Here is a 12,223-nt window from a genome sequence, read left to right on the forward strand (position 1 = left end):
AGGAACAAGAAATCTTTGTTACTGGCTCTTCTTACAGGATTAGAGCAGTCATCACCCTGCTTCCTGTTACCTTGCTACTCAAAAAAAGGAAAACGAGAGGGCGGCTAATAATGCACTTGAGTCTACATCCAGCTCTGCCAGTCTTGATAAACAGATTTCTCGGAGAACCGCCAGTTCCTCTCCTTGATGCTCAGTATTCAATTCTGAATAAGGGGAAGATTCGTTATCCAAAACCAGAGATGTTATGTTGGGTTGTATGAAGTTTGGTCTGCCAACTTTTTGTTCATAATTCAAACACTACTGTTACAGTCCAGAAAGCGGTATTTTGAGCTTGAGTTAAAGGGGGCATTTTACAGGCTGGGCAGAAAAGAAATGCTTAACTCAATAAATGAGAGTTCCTATGATTCTAGTTGGATTTTTTTGTTTGTTTTTTTTTTTTTTGCTTTATGAGACTCCAGCTTTAAATAGCTTCTATTTGGTTACTTCTCGGTACAGTGGCTTTTAGTTTTCCTCTGTCTGTTTTGGAGATGAGCCTTTCTTTTGCTTCAGTTTTCATGGAGGTTTTTTTTGTTTTGTTTTTTTTAAGGCATGATTGATCTTCTCCTCTACTAGAGAACTGTCTCCAATCTTGGCCTTGAATCTGGTTTGAGTGAGGCTAGTAAGTCCACCTTGAGTCCTTTCTCAAATTTCTTGACACTTGTTCATCAGAACATCATTTCTGAATAGCTATTTACTACTTCAGGGAGGTTTTGCTACTCCATGCCATGATAGTCTGTTTACCTCACTCAGTAATGCATGAATCGTTTTGAGACTTCACCTCAGCTTTTTGGCTAAGTGACCTATGAAACCACACTGCATTGCCCTCCATTGTCTTCCTTGGATTCCATATTCACCCAAGGGAATCCTAATCATAGACTCTGTAGCTATAAAAAATACCCTGAACAGGGTTAAGTGCTTCAGGTAACCCAATAGATTTTGTTGTCCATTTGGAGCAGGGCAGGGGAGAACTTATTAGTAGGTGCTTTTTTTCCCCACTGTATTAAGAAATGTTGAGCATTGTTGTAGCTTAAAACCTGTACCTCTTTGGATTTTATTCTATAAGCGTCTTCCACTAGGGTTACACATGCCTCTCTCTTGCTTAGCTGGCTTCTAAATGAGAAGAGATTTGCCAAAGAGCCCCCTTTTGCGGGTAGTATGTGGGTATTATTTGTTTGCACTTTAAGTAATATTTTTCTTTGGGTTTGGTTTTTCTCTCCAGGAGTTTAAGTAACTAGTCTATTTTTTGTTTTTGTTATTTTTTTTCCAGAACTGTTTGTTAATGGGGGAGCATGACTTGTTAAAGAATGCATAGATGCTGTTGAAGAGGAGCTTATTAGCATGGGTTTTTTTACTTGCTTTTGTATTCACGCTGTCCACTCATCTTTCTTCTCTCTTGGTTTGTTTCAAGATTCAAGGGCCAGGTACAGACATTATACCAATAAGCATGTATGTGGTTGGAAACCAGTCTGTGCCCATAACAGAACAGAAATTTGGCGCGCACAGACTAGTTTTAAAATTAGCGGGATCTGGTATAAGATTTGCCACCCCTAACAAATGTCTTCTATTCAGAACTGATCTAAACTAGGCTGCTTACAGAAAACTGCGTAACCTAGATTGATTCTGCCTCAGGCTTTTTGAATGTGTGTACGTAGCACAGAAGAAGAACAAATTGAGGCAGTCCAGGAATTAATGTAGACATGTTGTCTTTATATAGAGACTGAGGTCTGTCTGGCCTAGTTGGTGGGGATGGTGGGGGGAGCCTAGTATACCCCTCTAGCAGCCACAGCTTTGTACAGTTTCATAGCTTAAAACTAAAGGTGTGCAAAATATGGCCTGTCAAGGGATTTTATCTGGCCTCTGGTGTGTTGCATGGGCGCAGGGGATAGATAGCCTGTACTATGGCATGTGAAGCTGGTCCCGCTGCTCCCCAGCACTGTGGGGCTGGGGTGGTGTGACTGGACTTCAATTGTGCCCAGGTAGCTGCACCCCTCCCCCCCCAATGCGTACATGTGCACATCTTCCCACCCTCTCTGTAGGGCAGGGGCATGATGCAGGGAGTGGATCGTGATTCTGCCCCTGGCCCTATGCTGTCACTGCCCTGTAACCCTGCTCCATGATCCCAGCTTCACCTGCCCATCTCACTCAAATGTTGCTCCTCACCCACAGCCCCATCCCACATAGCCTACAACTCATCAAACCTCCCTATGTCAGCATCTCCTCACCATTCCCCACCCCTTCAACAACTTGCCAAAACTCCCTATGTGGGCCCTGGGCCCAAATAATTGCCTACAAATATTTGTTTAAAATGTAAGATGTGTTAATTTTCAATGCAACTTTATGGCAGGCAGGTTTTTTGGTGCATCTGCCCCATTCTGTCTCTAGCAAGTAAGTTTTGTTCCTTGCATATGTGCATGCAGTACTTGATTTAAGGGTTCAAGCAACCCCCAGTCTGAAGATGGAATTGATGGTGGTTGCCATCCTGTAGATCAATTTGACCATAAGCTGCAGTCTGGCATGCTGCGAACAGAACTCTTCCTAGTTCTTACTCTACCAGTGTTCCTCCCACGGCCTTTTTCAGTAACCATTCCTGCCTCACAGCTTGACTTGTCTTATTTACCATCTACTTGAATACTGAGCTGGTCAGTTTCTGTGAACTGAAGATATTACTAGTTGGTTTTTTTTTCTCCTTACTTTAAAATAAAGTAAGGGAGACATCAACCTGTTTTCCCCAAGGAAATGTACACAAATGTAAATATGCATAAATCTTGGAAACTTATTGTGGTGCTAAGTGCTTGTCTCATAGTTTCCCTGAGATGGGCAGGAAGATGGAGTTAGTTCTAGAACCTTAAATGTCAAACTGTGCTGAGGCAAATGCTTTCTATTAGACATGCAAGTTCTGGTTAGTGATCGAGTGTCTGCTCTACTCTGCTTCGCTCTTTGGCTTGTGAAGTTGCACAGCACTTAGTCCTAGAAAGGATTACCTATCTTCTATGTAAATTTGAACAACTCTACTAGCTGTCATGAAAAACTTGTCATGCATTGGGATCCCTAGGTGCTGTTCAGCTAATTTTAATTACACTTTTGAATAAACATAAGACATGAAATTAAATATCTGTGGAAGGAGCTATTGGAGAGATTTTTTTTTTTTATCTGTTTTTGGGCCTACTTGATTATTAGGCCTACATGGTTATTAAAGTATCTTTTTTTTCCTGTGAGTCTTTCCCATAGCAAACTGTGGAGTTGACATTAAAGAGTAGATGCAATTGTCCTCTGTCTCTGGGCCTCCATTTCTTGGTTCTTAGCTGCAGAGAGATGAATAGTTCTTGACGACAAGCTCAGTGGATTCTTTGTTCGTATGCTTGATAATCTAGTTCTGTGGACACTGCTGCATTTTCTTCCCTGTAGTGCTGAATTTTTTCAGGATGAGAACACTGCAGCCTGCAAAGCCTCTGTGCCATTGACAAATTCCATTTGAATTTGAGCTCTGCCTTGCAAGTGTCTCCCCTAGTGACCCCTCATTAACCTTGTCTGAAAAGCTTGGAAAGTTTTCTTATCAACTGGAGAAATCCACACAGAAGAACAGTTGTCTCTGCAATGTAGCACTTTTTTCTTTTTTTTTTCCCCTCTGCATAATGGGCAAGAAGCAGCGATGCCCTCCCCTCAATCTTTTAAATATCCTTGGGAAGCTCTGATACAGAGCCTTCTGTGGGAGAATGTTGGCACAGACGGCAAGCTTCCTTTTTAATAAGGTCTGGATTACTTATACTACCAAAACACCTAGCTGCCCTTGTCATTGACCAAAATCACATTGTGCTAGGTGCTGTACAAAAGTAGTCCCTACCTGTCTGTCTTGTACAAAAGCTGCATGTGTTCATTTTGTAAGGCTTGCTTTCACTTGCTGCATCCTGTATCTATAGGTAGATGGATAGTACCAAGAGTGTTCTTCCTGTTTAGTGAAGTGTCACTTCTCATTTCTTATTTTTATCAGTGTCTAGTAGAAGTTATGACTGTCTCCTGTGTGCTGGTCCTTTTTGGGGGGTGGGAGAATTGTTGCTTTTTGTTTCTTGGATAGCATATCGGTGCGCACAGGAACAAGGGTTTCGGAAGAAAACCTCGCCATACTAGTTTCTTACTTATTACACTTTTCAGTACAGTGGAATGATCTTTGAATGCAGAAAAGAGAACAGCTCTTTTTAAGGGGATCAACCCTGGGAAAATGCTGAGCTATCAGATTCTCCCCTGTGCTGCCGCTGCGCCATCCCCCCCCCCCCCCCCCCCGCAAGTTCTTAAACATTAATTCTCAGTCGGAAACTGCTGTAATTCATCTGGGTGGGGGGGGGGTAGCATACTGGAAGACATCAGCTATTTAGTAAGAAGTATGGTGTGGTGGAAGTAGCTGGTTCATTGACTACAAGTTAGGACAGGTTAACCATGCAGGATATCAAACAAGCATTTTCAAAGCTGGTGCAGAGATCTGTGCAGAGATGTGCAGACCTGAATAAATTGGTCAAGTTCAGTATCTCCTGTTAAATTTCTGTTGCCAGAGACCTGAATTCAAAGATGGCATGTTCCTATAGAGCAGGGGTTGGCAAAGTTTTTTTTGGGCATTGTCAAAAATACCCACAACCTACTTGTAAGATGTTGGCGTACCAGAGGTGGATGGCGGAGGAGCCACAAGGGCCAATCCTTGTGGCAGTGCAGCCCCTGCCCCCTTCCCCACCATCCACCCCAAGGCTCATATGCCAAGCAAAATGCCTTCACATGCCATACTCCAGCACAATTGCCTACCCCTGCTATAGATGTCTCCAACAGGTGGCTTTGTGGAAAGTAAATAGTGCACAAGTGGCTTTTGTGTTTAACATTGGTTCTGGGGTGTGGGGGTGGTGTGGAAATCCTAGGTAAGAGCTGTGTGGACTTCGGCTTCATTCAGAACTTGGTTGGTTGGCATTCCAGGCAGACAGAAACCTGCAGGAGTTTGGTCTGCATGTGTTTGATAGTTTGGGTTGTCAGCCGGGGGTACGCAGGAAGGCCCTAGGCAGTATGCATGGGTAGGCGGAGACGGAGCACTGCCACCAACTACCCTGCACCACGTCCCACCCTGGCCCTGCTCCTGGGAGGCAAAAGGCAGCTGCTCCTGTTTGTGGGCTGCGCAGACACCACCCAGCTGGCCAGACGTACCGGGTGCGCGGGGAGCTTGCATGTGACGGCAGCTGCTGCCACCATCTACCATGCCACGCTGGCACTGCGCTATACCTGGCCACGTGCCAATGTGCCCATCACCGCTGCATGCATGCGCCCCTTCCCCCCCCCCCCCAGCTCTGTGTCTGGCCACCAGGAGTACACTTATTAAAAAAAGGTTGAAAACCCCCGAGGTAGAACATAAAAGGTTAGCAGCACTTTCTGTGCCAAAAGTTGAGAAATTTTAATTCAGAAGTCTATGTGTTAACCTCCTAAAAATAGGGAAATGGAACACACTTAACTAAGTGCTTCCTGGATGAGAGCACATGCGCTGTCCTGTCAGGAGGCATATTTATGGATTCATAGCAGGAGGCGCATTTATGGATCCATAGCAGTGCCTTTTATGTAAGGTACTACAGCTATTTGGAAAGGGGTAGGGTGATGGTGGTTGAATACAACTTGCACGGGCAAGCAAAGTAAGAAAAGGAAGAAAGAATAGTGAGGTTGTGCCTGGCTTAAAGACACCCAAGGTGGATCTTTCAAATGTTTTCCCAAGGTGTACAGCAGTTCTGATGCAAAAACAGCTGCCTTAGCTGAAGAAATTACAATGGTAAATATATGGATAGACAATCTGCCAAGAAGAAAATTGAATAGTACTGAGCTGAACAATTGTTTCAATTGCTGCCTGTTTCTGTTCCAGGCCCCTGGCACTGCAGAAGTCCAGGTCACGTGCTGGGTAGCCTTGCATTTTGTTGTTCTGGCTTGTCAAAACAATTTAATGTAGGTGGAAAGGAATGAATGAAATGAACAGAGTGGGTTTGATGCATCTGTTTCAGTTTGTTCTAAAAGCACAACCCTGTGACTGGGATAGGACACTCGAGTCCTTGGGAGCGGTTATCAATTCAGGAAGAACAATGCTTTCTGTCTTGTGGAAAACTAAAAATATACAGGCTATTGGATGCTTCTAGATTTTTATTTTATTTTTTTTCTTCCTAAAATGGATTTTAACTACTTGGCTATGTATGTAGGCAAGGCACACATAGGTTGACAACCACTAGTCTTAACCATCTTAGCCTTAAGACTACTCTTCATAATTCTTCTGTGTTGTAAAGCCCCTTGCAAAGGCTGTGCGCGCTGATTTTTATGGTTGGGGCTTTCTTGTTTTTGTTTTTTGTGTGTTGTGTTTTTTTTCCTGCTACTGCAGTTAGGTTACCTCCCCAAATGACAACTTGAACTAACAAAGCCCTCTTCTGTCTACCGAACTACAGCTGAGGAGGGGGCGGGGTGTCCGCATAGCTGCATTGTTTACAGCAGTGGGGGCCAACTTTTTTTTTTTTTTTTTTGTCAGGATTGCTACAAATTGGCCCCACACCCTCCTCAAGTGACTTTCTAATCCCCTTCCCCTCCCCAGCTCTGCTGATCTGCTTTCTGCTTCCTGACCTGACCCATTTGCTGGTCCCTTTCTCTCCTGCTGGATGCCACAGGTTGACCACCCCTGGGTATGAGAAGATGATATCCTTAGCTGACAACTGTGCTTGCAAAACTCCATAGTAGAACCCTGGTTGGAGTTGCAAAGAACACAAGGAAGTCCTTTTAAGCCTCCTAAGACAATTTGGTCTTGCAGTCGGAACTAACATTCAACTCCAAAAGCTGATGCAAGTGCCTAAAATATGTTTGCTGCTTTTGTACTTCTAGATTGAAACTAGAAGTGCCATGCAGTCATTCTTGGCCATATTGAACGTTAGCAGATTTTTACAAGTTAGGAAAAGATAAATGATAGAAAAATCACAAGCTACCTTTTTATGGCTTAAACTTTAGCACTTCATTTCTTGGTAGATGATGAGACCAGGATTAAAAAACACGTGCAGTATCTGAATAGATCTTGAATGCTTTCCTTAAACTAGGTTACGGAGAGACGTTTGCGAAGTAGTCAGTTTTGAGCTGCGTGCACAACTCCAGTACTTGGTACTAGTTACTTTTAAAATGGATTTAACTCCAGTTTTCACCAGGAACAGTCTTTGTGGTTTTTAAATTAGTGTTCCATCTGGGAATAGTTCAAATTCTTCCAGAACCTGAGACTGATGTATGGACTTCTTGGAACCAATTAAAGATCTAAATGAATGGGGGATGGTTTAGAGTAGGAGTGACTACAGAGCCCTGTCACTCAGCCCATGATGCTGCTTCTGGGTCTCAGATCAGCCCCACATGCTGCATGCAGCAGCTGTGCTAGATTGGCCCTACGTGCTGGATCTGAGGCTGGTCTGTCTTGGCCTCACAGATCAGCTCTGTGTACCAGATACGATATGCAGGGCTAGGCTGTGCATTACATATAGCATGCTGCATATGGTTCCTGGAGCCAAAACAAGTACACACGCTGCATGCAGTGCACAGGGCTGGTCCAGGGTACATGTTGGATCTGGCATGCAGGGCTGCTTGTGGAGCCTGATCTAACCTGAAGACCAGCTTTGTGCACCTCATCTGCCCTGCAGGGTTGGGTGAGTTTGATACCCCTGATTTAGAGAGATTAGTATGGCTGAGTAGTATTGAGAAAACGTACTTTCTAGTAACAAAAAAGGAGGAATTATTGCCCTGACAGATGATCAGGATTTTTTAACACTATAAAGATACAGGATTTATGAATACTACCTATTCCAATTAAAAATAAAACCTGCAATTAAGTTAGCTAAACTTCACTTTCACATAGTGAGAGAGATCTTGTGAGAAATTGTTTTAATAACTGATGGTCTGTTCAAACTATAAAAATCCTTGGTTTCTGAAAAATTTCTCTTCTTTTAACCTGTTTGGTATTGATCAGAACTAGGTGACTGAAGCATGATTCCGATGAGTGAGGTAGTTGTAGTAAAATGACAGAAGCAACTCATGAATATACTGAAGCTATTTCTCCCTTCCCCCTTCTAACCCCAAAGATGTGCTGCTGACACTAGTAACAAGTGTTCAATCTGGATTATATTAGATCCCCAGTTGCTGTCAGATGATATAGCAGTAGTGTCCAAGAGCACATTTTTAACAAATCTAGCCAGAGAAATGATACTACTTTTCAAATACAGACCTTGTTTTGTCTACCTCTGGGTGGTGCTGACTGAAGCGTGCTTAATGTTGGGCTATGCTTCAGGTCAATTTGTTAATTTAAACTAGGGCAGAATGCAGTGGGTTGTGTCTAGGCATTGTCTAGTAGCAGCATGAGATCCTGGTGTTCCAATCTGGTTTGGCTGCCTATTGATGCTTGATCTGTAAAGCTTTAAATGGCTTGGGACCTTTCTGCTTTCATAGAATAGGATGGGGAGGCAATCTGTTGCTTGCAAACGGTCATATTTTCCAGTCAGGCCCTCCTAAACGTAAGAAGGAGGGAAAATGCAGTAGCATTTTAAGAACCTTAAGTTCTAGAATGAACACTTATTGCTACATTTGACCCTGCTAGAAATTCTTTTAGTCTGTTGACTTTGCAAGATGGCTATGTACAAAGGCTGTTACATGGGTGCCTTTTGGGCAGAGATCAGGTTTGTGAGGAAGAGGGGTGAGTCCGACTTGGGAGGTTGGGGGGGGGGTAGCTTGCTTCGGTTTGCCCTCCTTCTCCCATGACCAGGGCATCTTTGAACACTGAATAGTCATTTTTATGAGTATATCCTGCCCTGAATAGTATATACTCTTTAAAATAAGCCAGAGGTAGGAGGAGGAAGATGAAGGCACAGTAAAGCGAGTTGCTCAGGGTCGTATAGTAAATTAGTGACAGAGTCGAGAGTGACAGTTCTCTCCTAATTCCTAACCCAGTACTCTGTCTGGTGTCTCCCAACTACTATCATCAATTCTTGAAAAATATTTTAATTCATATTTGTGCAGTACACTCAAACAGTTGATTGGAGATAAGAGAATGTTTTAAAAGGACTGACCGGTTTTCAAGGCTAGTTGGGAATCTACAGTTCCAATCTAATATATCAGTCTGAAAAACTTGCTAGTAGCTACTGGCAAAAACCTGAAACTAATATGTTTACCCTTTCTAGGGATCCAGAGTGCTCTATCATGTGGACAGTTCCAAGTTAGGGTGTGTGTATATGGTTCTTTTTTTTTTTTTTTTAAACATGTATACTGCTTTCAACATTAGATTAGCCACATGGGCATCCATTAATCTAGATTTGGCACATTTAGTCTTCAGTAAATAGATGCTGGAGTGCTATGAACACTTAAGCATACAGAATAAGCTGTGTCTGGTAAATAGCTTCTGCTTTGCCACTGCCCTTACGTGATGGAGATCAAATCCTTTCTGTCTGCTGATTCTTCTTCTCTTTTTCTGCTTTTAGCAGTCTTATTTTTGGGTAATAAACACATTAAGTGTTCTTTTACCGAAGAGAAACTAATCCCAATTCCCTTATCCTGTACAAGTTTCAGTCAGGAGTTTGGTTCTGTGGCCAGAAGGAAGAGCAGAGTATAGCACCTTGGAGGCCAGCTGCTTCAAAGAGGCATAAGCTTTTATAAACAAGACTAAACAGAAGAAATTCTAAGACATGTTTTTTGGGGGATTTTTTGTTTTTTAAAGATTCCCAATTGCCTTAAAGCAGTTAAGATTCCTATTTCTCATGCAACAGCAGCTGTAAATCCAATTTTATTGGGAGAGTAATAGCTTTAGAGTGTGAATAAGAAGTTACACTTTATAAAACAATCAGACTGTGTAGACTATCAATATCCAGTAAAAGCCTCACTGTATAGAATATATTTGTACTTAAATAGTGCATGCAGTGATGGGGAGTGTGCACCACGCTCAGTCAGCCTTTGAAAGATGGTTGGGTACTCCCAAATTATTAAGCAAATCTATATGGATGGACACATGCATTTTTGCCTTTGATCTAATAACCTGATTGATAATTTTTATTTAATATTTTTGGCTTGTGGCCTTCCTCTTCTGTTGGCTAGCTACTTTCTTGTAGTTTTTATGTGTGTAACTTTTTTTTTTCCTTTTCTTCACTAGGACCGGAAGCTGTCCAAATCGGAGCGGCAGAGGTTTAAAGAAGAAGCTGGGATGCTGAAAGGGCTCCAGCACCCTAATATTGTTCGGTTCTATGATTCCTGGGAGTCTACAGTGAAGGGAAAGAAATGTATTGTTCTTGTGACAGAACTTATGACATCTGGAACCCTGAAAACGTAAGTGAGCTCAGACCAGCGAGGTGTGTGACGATGCTTCGCGTAACATCAAAGTACAGAAATGAAATGGAAACTACTTGCCATATTGAGGATATGGCTTAAGACTAATTTTACCACAAGATAAACGGGAAGGAAACTTATTGTGCCTATACATGGGCACAGTTGCCTCATAAGTGGGAGGTAGCTTGTGTCCCACTTTCACTGAGCAGCGAGTTACCTCGTGCTTACTTGTGGGTAAAGCGCACATAGGCAGTTATCAGTTCACTATGTAGCTGATGTGCTGTAAAGTCACTTTTCTTCCCTTATGGTAACTTTTTACTGTAGCCTTGCCAAAGAATCCTGTTGCTGGAAGTGAAGGGGAAATAAAGCTTTTACAGTAAAAGTGAGCAGGCAGTATGCCCTTGGCACCAAAAAAGAGCAGTGGGACAGCCTTTAAGGAAGTGAGTTTGACAAATCATAATCAATCACTTCCTATGAAGCAAATGCAGAAAAGCCTTTTAAATTTCAAGGGTAAGAGCACTATGCTTGTTTTTCTGTTTTAAATCTGTTCTTGCTTCTGCCTTGCACTTAAATCCTAGATGTTAGTTTTGTTGCTTTTGTCTCACTAAACAGCAACTGTCCACATATCAATGCTGTTTGTCCCACTTTAAAAAAAAAAAAAAAAAAAAAAAAAAAGCTGATTTCTCTTCTGCCTTTCAAATTGACAGATTTGCAAGAGGTTGCTGTTTTGAATAATAAAGTTGTTATGGAAAAATCTTGTGATGGATTTAATGTGTGGATGGGTCTCCAACCCTCAGTATCCCACATGAAAGCTGCGGCAACATTTTTAAACTGTCCTGGTGCTTTAACTATCCCCACTGGTGGAGACTACCCAACTGACCCTTGCTCCCATGGGTAGCTAGTGGGCAGCCCCATCAGCTGTTGCTACAATGGCAACAGCTGATAGGATAAGCCTGTCTTGCTCACTGACAAGCTCCCCCATAGGAGAAGGGAGCTGAGGAGGAGCCCCCCACCCCCCCATTATTCCCTGGCTGGGAACCTACCTTTGATTCAGCTAGTGGGCTATGCATGTGTGCACACCCCCATAATGATCTCTCTACCTGTGCCACAAACTTTTGTAGCACTCCAAAAATAACATGCCTAGTAGGGGTGTGTGAAATGGGCCGTATTCGATTCAGGACCGATCTGAAATGGGGACAGTGATTTGATTTGTTGATTTAGATCACTGTCCCCGATTTTTATTTATTTATTTTTTCAATTACACTGAATCCAATTCTGAAGATTCGATGCTGATTTGGAGAATCAGTAATTCGGCCATAGACATGACTTTAAATGTTTTTTCTTCATATCTCAAGGTACCACGTGTGACTCGTGAATGCTGTGATGGTGGGGTGGATGGAGCGTCCCATAGGAGCGCGGGGATGCCCCCCACGTGCTTCGCAGTGAACTCAGAAGTGGACCGGAAGTACTTACTTCTGGGTCCATTGCCGAGCGCACTGGGGGGGCCCCCCCTGCACCTCCCCCTGGCTTGGCGATCGGCTGCAGGGGGACCCCAGGTGTACCCTAGACTCGGGAGGCATCAGTTGCTGAGCCGGGGGAGGGACCCCCAGTGTATTCCCTGGCAGACCTGAAAGTGGACCGAAAGTACTTTTGGTCTACTTCGAGGCCTGCTGCTGAGCACGCTGGGGACTACCTCATGCTCCTGTGGGGCACTCCATCTGCTCCACCATCTTGGCATTCACGAGCTGCTTGGTACCTTGAGGTATGTAGAAAAAACATTTTAAAGCTGTGTCTATTGTCAAATCTTTCCGAATCGATTTTTGGAGGGTTCTGATTTGGTTTGGAGAGATTA

General features: G+C 43.1%; 1 protein-coding gene across 7 annotated transcripts in view; it reads left to right on the forward strand.

Annotated features, from left to right (window-relative positions):
* WNK1 (WNK lysine deficient protein kinase 1) overlaps window positions 1–12,223 on the forward strand; it is a 145,720-nt gene that overhangs the window by 30,880 nt on the left and 102,617 nt on the right. For all 7 annotated transcript variants that reach the window (XM_059726505.1, XM_059726500.1, XM_059726498.1 and 4 more), the window contains exon 2: window positions 10,199–10,371. In XM_059726505.1, coding sequence (XP_059582488.1) covers window positions 10,199–10,371 — 173 coding nt within the window. The remainder of the gene's footprint in view (window positions 1–10,198; window positions 10,372–12,223) is intronic.

Source organism: Alligator mississippiensis, chromosome 4 (assembly GCF_030867095.1).
Source record: "Alligator mississippiensis isolate rAllMis1 chromosome 4, rAllMis1, whole genome shotgun sequence".
Classification (NCBI taxonomy): domain Eukaryota; kingdom Metazoa; phylum Chordata; order Crocodylia; family Alligatoridae; genus Alligator; species Alligator mississippiensis.